Source organism: Lathamus discolor, chromosome 9, assembly GCF_037157495.1.
Source record: "Lathamus discolor isolate bLatDis1 chromosome 9, bLatDis1.hap1, whole genome shotgun sequence".
In the NCBI taxonomy this organism is placed as follows: Eukaryota; Metazoa; Chordata; class Aves; order Psittaciformes; family Psittacidae; genus Lathamus; species Lathamus discolor.
Genome location: NC_088892.1, coordinates 11352119 through 11366906, shown reverse-complemented (window position 1 = coordinate 11366906; position 14788 = coordinate 11352119). Strand labels below are relative to the sequence as shown.

The window sequence follows — 14788 nt, the reverse complement described above, 5'->3', positions numbered from 1 at the left end:
GAGACTGCCCATGTGCATATTCCATCCATATTATGCTTGGATTTTAATTGATGCTATTTTGGGGACTGATGAAGCAAAGAAAAATTTATTTAATGGGGAATCCTGGAAGTACACAGAGCTTCGAAGAATCACTGATTTTATTTAAGGTTCAGCTTAGGAGCACAGCTCCGTTCCTCCCAGTTGTAGCTCTTGGAAATTCCACTACATGGAGTTCAGAGACGCAAAGAAAAATTACCAGTGATTGCATTATTATGGGCAATACTGATTTCAACTGACATTCTTTTAGATGCTCATTTTTACTTTGCACTCATCTGCTGAGAACTGTTACATGTTTGTTTCTGTTATTTTTGTTACACCACAGGGCAACTGAGAGAAATTGCATTTGGAAGTCACCTACCTTGGGAGGCGGGCCATTCAAAGCTCACAAAGTCTTGAAGGTGCAGTGATATACCAAGTGAAGAAACAGTGGCAGAGAAAACACTAACAGTTTCCTTGAGTACTTTGTATTTTTGCCAGACATACCTTTAAAGCAACTGCCTAACAATGGGATTCCAAAGTCCTCTGCAGCCTGGTAAGGAATTAGCCATTCTCTTCAGCAAGAGTAGCACTACTGTGCTATGGTGCCATCCAATACAGATGAGTGAAAAAGACTAAGATTGCCACTTGCTACTGATTTAATGAATGACAACACTCTCCTCTTAATCCAGACAATATTCTAAGACTGACCTCTAAATGGAAACAGGCAATTAACTGGTATTTATATATCCCTCCACTGTGATGTTGTATCAGACAAAATAGGCTTTATTATTCGAGACTTGCACCAGCAGTTTTGCCTTTCAGTTATTAGCTTTTTTTGTACAGGAGATAAAGAATAAACATACAAGAACTAAAAATTAAGTCCTTCTCTTGCAAAATCAATAGTGTTATCAAGGGTTGACAAGATTGTGTTACTTTGATACTAAGCCAAAACATCTTTCCTAGGACATGCTCAAATAATCCTGCTGTCCTGCTTGAGGTCTTCAAGATCAGGTGGATGTTCCTCTACAACAAAGCGGATAAAAAAAAACCCATTACTAAACATCATTGTAACTACGTTTAGCAACATTTTACATTTTTGTCAAATAAATACTCTCCCCAAAATATTTTCTTATTGTATAATGACCTCACTGACACTTTCTTATTGCATTGCTGTCTTTAGTAGGCCATAGTTTGGCATGTTCATGTGAAGTAAATAGCATTTCACACTCAGATTGCATTTATTTCAGTAGTCAACTGCTTTTCAGCATTGAGAAAGAATGCCAAGATGTAGAGCTGTGCAAGCATGTCAGCTATAAAACATCCCTATCTATACAGAAGGACAGATCTCTTACTGGCTGTAAATGGATCTGCATCTCTTGAATATGGCAAAACTTTGCTTTTCCACTTTCTGATGTGACACAGTCTGCACATAGGAAAAGGAACATTGAAATGGCTCAGGACTCAAATCTAGGACTGTAATATTGCCCATGGCTTGCTCTGCTGTCATTCATCATCCTGGGGCAGCAATCAGTACTTCTCCCACAACACCAGTTGAAGGTGGTCCCTGATAAAGTCTACTGGACTGGGAAGCAACAGGTATTTAGTAGTGCGTACATTTAGTATTCCATACAGAACTGATAGCACAATCCTAAACTGAAAGAATGGAAGAAAACTCCAAGGTTAGTTTACCTTTTTTTTTGTTGCTGTTCTTACGGTCCTTATTTCTTAAGTCAATCTTGTAAAAGGCCACGAACATCTTCAGTATGTGCTCTTCCCTTCACAATTTTCTCTACTCTGCTATTTGCCCATCGTAAACGATTGAGACATTGGCTGCAACATATTAAAACAACTGAAATTGGCTGACTTCCAAAAAAGGAATTCAGAGGAGATCAGCTAGATTTTAGCTGTGAAATCCTAGCTCAATGGAAAAACCCACAAAGCTACAGTTGATTTCAGGGGCCATCACAAGATTTCACCTCTAGAACATAGGCAGATTAAAGCTAGGGAAAAGCTTATTGAAATGCTTTTCCATCTCTTACATTTTTGTCATAAATTTCAGCTCACCTTCCAATTCATATAATGCAACCATGACCAGAAATTTCCCCAGTAACTAGTAAAGCAAATTCTGTGGCCTGCTTACCACAGCTGTACTAGGAATTCAGCCAAAGGAAATGAAGACTTCCCTAATTCTCATTTTTTTAAAAAGTTCTACGTAACTATTGCTGTATTTGAATAAGGTTAAGTGCACCTGCATTTTCCTAACCTTGAGTATCTTAACTGACCCACCACTGCATGCTAATGAAGACTAACACAACAGAAATAACTTAGTGTAGCACAGTTACAGACATAGCAAAAGCACCAGAGAATCCAGCTCAAGAAAAGAGATGTTATGTTGATACCACACAAGAGAAGCTGCCAATTTCAGGGAATGGGCACATGCAGACAAAATACCTGCAAACAAAATCTGCACAAAAAATACCATTGGAAGGAGACAAATACACAGCTCATCAGTGGGGGTGTGGAATTAACGAAGATTCACTAACCCAAGAAATTACTAGTGCTGATCAAGTGTGGCAAGGGGAGGAGTACTCCACTCTTGATCAGTTTTACAGGAATTCCATGCCTCTCTACATGTTCTTAATCTGGCCATGTTATGGAATTACCTCTGCTGTCCTAGTCCTGGGCATCTCTTAACAGCCAACAGCCACCCCTAACACAAGTGCCTGCAAAAGCTTTCCAGTTGCCCAAGTTTGGCCTCTCCCCCTTCCTCTTTTATATAAATATATACATATACATATATATATATATATACACACACAAATGAATATACATAAAATTAATTTATAAAAGAGATATTTTATATGTATATTTTATATTATTATATATGCTTTTAAAAATGCATACAATTAATATACATTTATATTAAAAAATTTGTATTTTATATAAATATAAATACAGGATTCTATGGGAAACCTTGGAATTTGCTCTAGAAGAAGCACAGTGGAACTAATCAATTATCCCTCTTGTTTATTGATATCTCTAGAGACCAATTTTGACTTTTGTGTACATCCACTGCAGTACAGTTTTGGCATCATATGTAGCACCCTCTCAACAAGGACTGTACAACATTGAAGTCAAAAGAATTTCCATACAGAGAGGTTTGAGGCTCATTAAAGGAATGCTTTTCAAAGCCATATCCTCTATCAGCTGTCTCTAAAACTGGTAAAACTCAGAAGTTTCACTCTTATAGGATTGCTCCTTTCCTAGAATTCAAATATATGGTGTTGCAAATTAAAACCATTCAGCATCTGGTTAATCACTGCATTGAAAAAACAAAGCAAAAACCAAGTCATAGCAGAACAGCAATATTGCTAATTTCCCTGGCTATGAAAAAAAACACAGAAATGATCATTTAAACATTAATGTGAATTCTCTCAAAATTAACACGTATTAATTCATTTTCCAGAAAATTTATGATAATTTCATGTTAATTCTTTGCCTCCTGTTTTCAGAGTCACTGATGACTCAGTGCAGCTATCTGTATGCTGAACATCAGCTGTTGAGCACAGTGTAAGATGTAATGTGGAGATTTTCACAGCAGGTTTTGTCTAAATGTGGAACTCCACAGCAAATAGCCATCTGCTAGTCAGCCACATTAGTAAAGTCTATGTGTGTTCGTGTACGTGTATGTGTAGGTTCCAACACAGACTACTAATACCTTAGTAAAGCAAAAGTTTTAACAGGAGAAAAAGTCTTTACAAAAAGGATATATTTATATAATATATATAATTTGTATAATATATGTCATATTTACCAAGCTACAGCATTAGCTATTCGATATCAACTACCACCTTAGAAAAATAAAGCACCGTTTCAGTTCAATAATTTTGATGTTGTGGAGCTTACATTTTTCCATTATCATAACAACATACACACATGCCAAAACTCTTCACAACATCAAGCACTTAAACTGTTTGCATTGCACTCACAGGCTGTAATGTGCCCTGCACATTAAAAAGAGATGCACTGCACATTAGAAACATTAGAGATAGTCAATTTGCTTTTCTCTCAGGCATGCTCCCAGCCCACCTCTCATACTCTTTTTAGGCCTACTACTTTGTTCATTCCGTGTCTTACTGCATAACGCTAGGTCTTATCCCACAAAGACACATTTCTGACTGTTCTTTACAAACCACTTTTCCACATTCATTTCTTCCCTGTTATGTTTCAGATAACTCATTCCTTGCACATGTCACTTTGCAGAAGTGCCTTAGAAGGCAGTGGTTAAAGGACCATTTTTGTCTCCCTCCTCCCCATGATTTTTGAGGGCTAAGACAAGTAGCAGAATGTTTTCTCACTTGTTTCCATTTAAATGTACATTACGAAATGAAATTAACTTATCCTCAAAACTTCCTTTTTTTCCCTCATTTTTCTTTTTTTTTTCTCTGATGTTCTGGGTTTTCTTTACACTCAGGACACAGTGTCCTACAAACCTATTCTGGTTTGAACAGGTTGGGCGGCATGCAGTGTTGTGAGCTGCCCAACAGCTTGATTTGCTCTTAAGTCTCATTTGCCACCTTCTTTGCCCGCACCTGCCAGTTGCTGATGTTGCTTTCAAACAGAGGAAAATGGAAAACTATTTCCACTAACACAGATGGATATAATAGCCTTTGGTGGGGAACAGGGGCAGAAAGTGGTGGAAAATACATGAGAGCCAAGGGAGGAAAAGCCAAGTCTTTCATACCTCAGGATATTGGCCTTCATAGTTCACATGCAACCTCTCAAGCCAGGGAAGTAAGATAAAGTCCAATTCCTTTATAACTGGGTCCTTAGAAAGAGTACTGGGGCAGTAACAAGCTTTTTTTCTTAAGCCTAACTGATGCTGTTTCATGTAGCTTCAAAATCAAGTGACTTGTTTATGTTTGCACATTAGTTTCTTGCCTTTTTTCCCCAGTCTTCTCTCCCCTGACTTAAAATATGTCAGTTATCCATATTTTCTGTGTTTAGCAGCAGTACATTAGAAATTTGATCTGGTCATGCTCTCATGCTTACCATTTCTGCAAAATGGCACAGCAACAGAGTGGTAGACACCCCATAATTACAAATCCTCCTGCCACAAGCACAATCAGTCGAAATGTCAGTTGCATATCTGTAGAGTCAGCAGAGGTTTGCATTAGATGCGAATCATTCCAATATATACCAGATATATATTGAGGTATAGATGACAGAGATTAATCTCTAAGACAGACATGCACATATCTCAGTCAACAACAATAAAAAAAAAGCAGGTCTTCGAAATGAGCTCAGGTGAGAAAGATCAAGTCTCAAATTTGACATGCTTTTGGACAGCCCAAGTTTGCTTAGTTTCAGAAGCAACTGGGTTTTGAGTGAGCCCTGGGCATAGGGGTGGGGGGATAACACAATCCTTTAGAAGTTTCTTTGCATCCTTAGGAATGAAGACAAAATTATGCAAATAAATGCTATCTACCTACTTCAGTTCACAACTTTTGCAGCATTTTCTTAAAGAGTTTTATTCCTAGTGAAATTGAAGACAAAACTCCCAGATGAGAACCATTTGAGTATGCAGCCTGTGACCATCTTACAGAAACACAAGTGCCATGAGTTTAATATCTGCTGAACACTTCTGTTTTGTTAACAGATTGCTACGAGACAAACAGCATGTGCTCCCAGGGCAGTAAATGTCTGTATTTTCTTTGGACATATGTTGTACATCCAGGAGCACCCTAGTAGCTAATCAATCTATGATCAAATAATTCTGTAAAATAGCCAGCCCTTGATATTTATGTCCAAACAATAAAAGCTTAACTAGAATGAGGAATCAAGTAGTCACAACTGAATAAGCATGTTTAATTTTAACATGTGCTTGAGTATGTGCCCTTCAAATGAGCAGAAGAGCTGTAATTCTCACTGTACAGCTTTCCTTCTTGCTATAGTGCAGCTGCTGGGAAACCTGTTGCAGCTGACCTTGCTTGGGCAGGGAGGATTGGACTGTATGTTCTTGAGAGGTCCCTTCAACACCAATAACTGTGCCTAATAAAGAACCTCTAACTTCCTTGTATTTTTCAGTTTGTTGAAGCAACTTCACTGTGAAAAGCAACTATCTCTACCAAGCTATATAAACAGGAAAAAGATTTGATACAACCCTTTCAGTGAAGCAGAGATTGCCACAGAGTTACGTGCAAAGGTAGGACATACAAAAAGTTTGCTTCATTCTTTCATTTGAGAAAGAAGAAAATCAATGTACACCAAACCTATGCTCAAATTAAAAAAAAAAAAAAACAAACAAGGTAAAATTCTATGTTAAGGCTAGAATTTGAGAACAGAGCCACAAAAAGTGTTAACTGTAAGAGATTTCTGCAGATCTTGTTGATCAACCTTCTTCCTGAAGCAAGGCTACCAGCAAAAATGAGGTCAAGTTGTGCCTTTGCCTAGCCCGGTCTTGAAAACCCTCCAAGGATGGAGACTCCAGCACCTTTCTTATTACTTCTGATTGTTCTAGAGTTGCACTACTTTCCTGATGAATTTTTCCCCCACCGAATGTCCAAGCTAAATTTCCCAAAAGTCAATTAGCAGTAATTCCCACTTGTTTTATTATCTGGTTCTACCAAGCATTTGTGGCTCGCTCATCTTAGAAACTGCCCTCCTGAACAGGCTTCAGTATCTATTAAGCAATCAATTAGCCTCCTCTTCCCCAAATTAAATACACCCAATTCCCACACCTTTTCTTGACAGCACTTTCACAGAGCCACTACTACTTTGGATTAATCCCCCCTTTCCACAAATAAGGTCTTCATTCTTTATACTAACATATTTTACTTGGTTTATTTTTATCACACTCTGCTTGTGCTGGGGTTGACAAGTCCAGATAATTCTTCAAATCAATTATTTCCTGTATTAGTATACATACTCATAAATAAATGCAAGCTTACACTTACATTGAAGAGAGTGGTGACGTGAAAAACTTAAGGGAGAAACAGAAATGAGAATCACATAGTTTGACCAGAAGCGCCCTTTGGCTATGAGGTAGTTACCTGCAGAAGTATACTTACTGTCTTTAAATGGCGTATAACAAATTGGTTCATAGCTGGTTTGGAAAGGACAACAGTTATTTTCCAAGCATTTGGTTGTGTTAAGGCCCACTTCTACATGACAAGGAATTAAGGTTTGTCCTTCTCTGTGACGGCATGCTTTAAAGAAGAAGAAATAATATGTAAGATCTTTATTCTAGGAGCAATGCTCAGAGGGAAGTTAGCATTTTGATGTCCCTAGTATGTTTTCATAAGATAAATCTGCCTGAAAAAAAAAAAGTATCATTGATTTTCATGTATGCTCTTTTCCCAAAACCAATCTTTATATTAACAGGAAAGCCTAAATGTCCTTCAAAATCTTCTGTAATTTACTTTTCTCCTTATAAAACATTTACAAAACCCGATCTAACCATCATTGTACAGCTTTTTTGTATTTAGGTTTGCAAAATCAGTGGAAAAGAATTTTCTGACAGGACTGTTCATTTAAAAAAAGAAAACAAATTTAAGATTATTTTCTGGGTTTTTTTTTTTAAGGGTCCAGCAAGCATAGGATATATTGCAGCAAACCATCTCTGTTCAGCACTAATCACATGTTTCTACAGGCACCCGAAAATCATCTTGTAGGAACAAATGCCCAAGATATTCAATCGGTTACTGATGGTCCCAAATCTATCATCCTGTATAGCAGATGGTTTTTTACTCTCCCTGCCTTTGCCTTTACTACTTGGGTGGTGTGGCTGGAGCACTTGCTGGTGAAGACCAGCGCAAAAAAAGTCACTGAGTACATTAGCCTTCCCCATGTCCCAAGCAATCACATCTCCCATTTCCTTCTGGAGAGGGCCCAGATTTTCCCCTCATCTTCCTTTCATCTGTAAAAGCTCTTGTTGCCCTTGACATCCCTGGCAGATTTAATTCTATCAGGGCTTCAGCTTTCCTAACCTGATCCCTGTCTGACTGGACAATTTCTTTATACTCTTCCCAAGATACCTGTCTTTGTTTCACCCTCTGTAGGCTTCCCTTCTGCGTTGCAGTTTGTCCAGGAGCTCATTTATCCATGCAGGCCTCCTAGTATTCTTTCCCCCGACCTTCTTTGTTGGTACGCATTCACTCCTGAGCTTAGAGGCAATCCTTGAATATTAACCAGCTTTCTCAAGCCCCTTGTCCCTTACCAGGGCTTTATCCCATACTACTCTACCACACAGATGCCTTAAGAGTACAAAGTCTGCTTCCCTGAAGTCCAGTTTAGACAGCTTGCTATGCACCCTTCTTACCACCCTGAAGATCTTGAACTCCACCACATCTCCATTTCTCCTTTCTGTGATCCAGTTACAGATCTTGCAATTTTTTTACATGCCAACCCTTTCTCTATCCAAAGATATCTTTCTTATTGATATTAGCAAATCAGCATTGCATTTTCTGTCTCAATTTTATGAAATAATTTAGTTCTTGGCATTTAACTTCAGTAGTCCAGTCTAAGCTAATGGTACTGGAGCCTTCCCTAGCCAACAGTGAGCACCATGGTGCAGAATCCTTCTCTCATTTAGAATGTGCCAAACTGCTGTTTTTGTCCTATGTGTATGGGGGAAGACTAGAGAAGTAGTTTAGATCAAAGGTGGATCCTACACCAAACTGTCCAACATTTCTAGTGCAATTACATCACTGACAAAGAAGGGATTTGTAGGAGAGTAGTAAAGCAGCAGTAGCAAAGTTTCATTGCTCCAAAGGACCATGTAACAATACCATTTTGAAGAGATCTAATGAGTTTTACAATATCAGATTAGGGGTTTTAAATACATTAAATGCTCCCAGGTAGGAGTGGGAGGGTGAACTAGAAGCAAGACAGAAGAAAGGGAAAGGGACAAGAGAAACAATGCTGCAGTGATGAAGTGACACTTACTCACTGGCCTGAAGAATCTTAAGAAAGGCTCAAACGCATCTTTCAGTTTCGTAAGTACATGGGGTGCCACTTCACTGTTTTCTAACACATGCTGAGGTGGTGGTGCAAAGCCTGAAAGCTCATAATGATTAGTTCATTACCATCAAAATATCCATAATTAATTAAATGCAATGACATTTTCATACTGATTATCTTTCATTATGAAGGCATTTATAGTCATTATAAATCATGACTACAGAAGGCTAGCAAGGTTAAGCATAGATGCCTTTTTGTTGCATTCACTTCTATTACTTGAAATTGCTTCATGAACCACAATGAGTAAAGAACTAAAGCTAGGAAACTTTAATTAAAGAATCCATTCAGATAGAAACTGTCAAAGTAAAATACCTTACTGTTCACATACAAGGTCCTGGTTACATGAAATCCACATTGTATCTATAGAGGTATTTCTCTTACACAGGCAAGCAGAGATTTTAGCCTTTGCTTGAAAGATCATTCCCCAGTTGAAACACAAAACATTGGGAAAGGTAGGTAGCTTTATCAGATACAGCCAAACATGCTTCTATACCAACATCTTGTTTCAGACAGCAATCTACATTTAGGTAAGAGCAAAACCTCCCTGAATATAGAGGTATCGGAGTATTTTCCCAAAACCTATTGGTGATTTGTGGCTCTGAGATGTCTCACTTGCCTTTTATTTTTACTCCAAGAAAAAAATTGGCCTGAGCAAACCTTGCTGCCTCACTATCTTCTTTTCATTAAGCCAAAGTGCAAATCACAGTGGGACTCTACTGGCAATCAACCATTGCACAATGAGGGACAAAGAAACCAAGAAACCCAGTATTCCTATTTGCTTGCCATTTTTCTCCCAACGAGAAACTTAAACCATCACAACTTTAATAAATTTCAGTGATGGAGTTTAGTGAAAGCCATTTCATGGTTTTCTAGCTCCTGCAAACAGAAGTGAGATCATGGCCTAACTAAAAACTAAAAGGTATTGAACAACTTCAGTCTTTTGGATTATTCTTTAGCTAGGAGCATCAGGAGCATGAATTCTCTGTCCTGGGGCACAAATTGCCTCTGCTATGCCATACAAAACTCCCTTGGGGGAAAAAAAAAAAAAAGGCATCAGAATAGGAAGAATTTAATGTCTGTCAAATAGAGAATCTGAAACTTGGTATAACAGAAATGTGACCAGCAAAGTTCATGCTAACAGTTATGTCACAGTCCCCCTGTAATCAAGACAGAAAACCAGAAAATTTTAAAGATTTTGTAATGATTTCTCAGGAAGTTCATAAGATGAGGTATCTCACAATCAGTTAGGTAAGAATCATGTGAAAATAATACCACAGTGGCCCTGCACATGACTTGGGAGTTTAAAGTGATACAAGCCCCACACACAGGTTTGATGGAACACTGCCAATCAGCATCAGCTGCACCACATACTTATGAATCACATTTATATCTACATTACAGCTCACACATAAACACACCCCATGAAAACATTTTGCTTTGCAGCAACCAAGAGCCTTTCGCCAAGATCTGAAAAGGTAGTCTCCGAAGTCTGGTTTCTCAATGCATAAAGGATCAAATGCAAGCTTAATGTGTGGGCTGATCCCTTACACACACGTCAGATGACCAAATTTAGCTTCTGGTGTGAGTGCAAGTAATCAGCCCAAAATCTTTGCTAACTCTTTCAATCCACCTGCTGCAGTAAGCAAATACATCAAAACCCAACAGATCGAAAGAACACCCTTAACTGTATGTGAGAGGCAAGAAAAAAAATGAAGGGGGAAACCCCAGAAGAACCTATAATCAAAGGTAAAATAAAAGGAAGATACACTGCTAGGGATCAAAAAAGCAGCATGAGTTTCTCTTACAGATGCACAAAGAGGGAAACACACTGTAGCTGGGGAAAAGAAAACCATGCTTTGTTGTATTTGTCAGGACTGATCAATCTCATCTGGAGTAATTAACTAATATTTTTCAGTATTTTCCAATCATTACCAAAAGAACAATATTGTAAACTTCTTGCTACTAAAATTAGTTGCCGCTTCTGTGAAAATGCATTTCTCCTTTCAATACTCACTTGAATTGATGCTATAAAGTAGTATCAGCACCATATAGTTCCATGCTAGACGGGTACAAATTCGCAGCATTACTGCAATAAAACCAACAGTAATAATGAGGTTTTGCATTAAAAAAAAATATTGCTCTTAACTTCTTACTTATGGATTATATCATGCCAGCAGACTGCTGTACAGAGCATGACTCCCTTCTTCTGCACTAAGGAGGCCAAGCCCACTTAAATTTTTTTTTTGCAAAAAGTGATTTTAAAGAAATTACTTAAAGAGCTTAAAGGAAACATCTGGTTAGGAGAGAGCAGCCAAAAAATCCTCTCTCTGAAATGTCCGAGAGATAGACACCTGGCACCCTAAAAAGATAAATTTCAGCTAAAAATTGTAATTCAGGTTTTATATGAACAGAATCAAAACTGAAGAACTAAAAATTGTCAGAAGCTTACAACTGAATTCTAGTTTAGCTTGTTGAAATAACAATTAGAAATCAGAACAGATGAGATTCTCTGGATAAAACAGTTTGTAAAGGTGGTTCAAAATGATATTATGGATAAAAACTTTTAGAAATCCCCAGGATATGCACAGTAATTTAACAGCAGGTTTAAGATGGGTTTGATTTTTTACCTCCAACCAACACCCAAAGATTGCTTTGCCAGATGTTATATTCCACTTTGCCTGCTGCTCCTGTTGTTACCTCTAAAAAGATCTTTTTATTATTACCATGGGTATTTAGTTAAGACAGTTTAAACCTAGAGATTATTTTGCTAGTATTGGTGAAGGAGAAGAACCCCACTTTCTGAAGTGCTACACAAGGAAGAAGATGACATTTTACACAGGTATTAGTCTTTAAGGGGTCTGATTCCTCTCACTCCTGCTAAATGAGGAAAGCTTTCCTGCCATTAGAAGGTACCTGTTCTCCAAAGCAAGATACAGACACATTCTGCCCCACAAAGCAACTTTGCTTTGGTAAGTAAATGTGAAATTATTTCTTGAAAGGACAGAAATCATATTTGCCAAGATACCTATTAACATCTAATGCCATACAGGACAACACGTCATGGGAGAAATAAAACAAGGGAGATAAAGAGACAATTCCAGTTTTCACCATTACATACTACTTTTGCTGTCGTCTCTGCTACTGTTGGAACAGAAAGACTACAGCTATCCAGAAGACTACTACAACTACAGACTTGTTTCACACGTGGAATCAAAGCTCATCACAATGAGCTCCCTGTTACTATGATGCAGCTCAAAATCAACAGTACAGATATGATATATGCATCAACAGCCAGACCAGAAAAAAGCTGCACACACAGTTGGAAATAAAACAGTCCCCCTTCCTTCCCAAGACAGTTACGTCTCTTAATCTTTTAATTCACTAAATTAAAACCAAGTTTATGCTATTACCAATCACATTTCAGTGTGCAAACACTACATAGTTGCGCAGGCCAGGCAGCAGATACTTCAGGACATCAACATGCACTCACTCCTCAGAACAAGATTTGGTTAAGAGATCTTAAGTTAGCTTCCCAATAATTTATTAAACATGAATTAATTAATTAGATAATGGGATCACCCCACAGGTTCACGAAATATCGGCACATCCTAACACAAAGCTTTAATATTTCCATTCCTTTTCTTGAGGCAATTTGCACAGACTATGAACAAGGTTTTACAAATACAAAAACGTAAACTCAGATGCCCTAAAAAAAAAAAAAAAAATCAGTAGAACTGCCTAGAACAACTTCTGTTTCAGAAAAGAAGCATCCTGTAAGAGCCATCTGATCTGATAAGAAACCTTGACAAAAAGCTATGTTTTTGCTATGCAGTCACTATATATTCACATGTAAATGTTGTGTTTGGTTGTCTTTCTTTGAATAGTGAGTTTAAACGGTGACTCCTTTTAACATATATTGGTGAGCTAATGCTGCATGCAAATTAAGCAACAATGCAGCATCCTCAATTTGTTCCATTCTATATGCAGACTTAGACACAGCCTCTCTCAACAGCACCAGTAAGAAGATGCATTTCTATGTGCCTCGTACAGAACAAACGTTCTTCATTTTCTGAAGCATACAACTTCACATGCAATTGAGATCTTCCATACTGCTTCCTCTCATGGAACACTGCATATAGTGTGATGTATTTCTGCTACACAAATACAGGACTTTTCAGACTGCCAAGACTCCAAGAAAATAGGCCCCCACATTGACCACTCAATTGATTTTATTACCTTTTGGACTGGTTACTCTCCTTGTTTTAACTCATCTATGTCTAACGCTCAGCCTAAGTCCAGTAACCAAAAAAAGAAAGCACATCAAGTAACCCACATCTCCCTGAATGATTGTTACAGTCTTTCTGCAGCAGAGTCCTTTATGCAGACTGTGTTAATGGGATTTTTTCTTTTAACTGCTTTCATGGGAAATTGGTTTCTTATATTCTGTGCAAAAAAATTTTAGAAAGTCTTGCTCTATTGAACCCTGAGCAGAAGCACAAACCAATCACCTATGGCTAAGTTCTTCCCTGTAAGGGTGGTGAGACAGTGGCGTAAGTTGCTTGGAAAAGCTGCGGCTGCCCCATTCCTGGCAGTGTTCAAGGACAGGTTGGACAGGGCTTGGAACAACCTGCTGCAGTGGAATTGTCCCTGCCCGTGGCAGGGGTTTGGAACTGGATGAGCTTTAAGGTCCCTTCCAACCCAAACCATTCTATAATTGTTAATTTTTTTTTATTATCCACTTCCATACAGCACTCAAAGCACACAAAAATTACTACTTTGAAAGCTACTGGAAAAAAACTTTCAACAACATGAAGTGGCAACTATTTGTATTTATGGATTAGTAGAAATTATTTATTTTCATCACAAACTGCTCAAGACTGATGACCTCCATAATCATGAAAGCAGGATTGACACGGGGGCCACATTTTGAAAAGCTGTTAAAAGCAATAAAGAATATTCATCCCCTGATGCATGCCAAAGATCCAGAGTCTGCTGCAGCAGACTCAAACTGCTGAAAATTAAAGAAGTATTGTAGTACCACACTTAAGCCCAGGCAAACTCTGGCAAGAAATTTGCAGATCAAACTGGAATCTATTCAGAACACAACTCTGAAGAACTAACCCCACTGTTCAAAACACAGGTAAAGCTGACTTACACTGTTAAGGCATTAAAAGTTTGAGTCACCCTGACTATTACGGATGTGAACAGAGATGGAAAAGACATTGACTAGCATCACTTAGGATGAAAACCAAAGTACTGATCTTTAAAGTACCCACCAAAACTAGCATCAGCATCTCCCCCCCATCAGGCATTCCACTACAAATCTTACTGTTTCTGGAAATACACAAAATCTTTAAAAATACACAGGATAACAAAATTTAAGATCCACCTTTCCTCTTGTAGATAAATACCAAATGCCACTTACCATAATTATACAGCAGGGTTCCTGAAGTGACTGAGGAATTCTCACTGGAACCTAATTTATCTATTGCCTTTTAATGTCAACACTGGAGGGTACTGCAGGGAAACATACTGTAGTTCAGGAAAACAAGGTATCTTGCACAGTAAGCCCTCCCGCAAAGAACACATAGTCCATGCTCAGGGTCATACAGTGCTCAGTTTTGTTTCTGGATTGTTGAAAACAAGCATGGTGTGCAGTACTTAATATTATAGATACAAATGGCTGAAAAAGCTGATACAGAGCTAAGATTTAAATAATTTCTGTATTCAAGAAACTAAACTTAGTTGC

General features: G+C 38.1%; 1 protein-coding gene across 1 annotated transcript; it reads right to left on the bottom strand.

The window, feature by feature from the left end:
• Positions 1-487: 487 nt before the first annotated feature.
• Positions 488-14561, bottom strand: FMR1NB (FMR1 neighbor). The gene is made up of 7 exons (XM_065689798.1): positions 14465-14561; positions 11054-11125; positions 8965-9075; positions 7089-7226; positions 5071-5167; positions 1708-1848; positions 488-1041 (listed from the first exon to the last, which is right to left on the bottom strand). Exons 2-6 carry the CDS (start codon positions 11121-11123, stop codon positions 1749-1751), a joined length of 516 nt encoding a protein of 171 aa, XP_065545870.1. The 5' UTR covers positions 11124-11125; positions 14465-14561; the 3' UTR covers positions 488-1041; positions 1708-1748.
• Between the last annotated feature and the right edge of the window lie 227 nt (positions 14562-14788).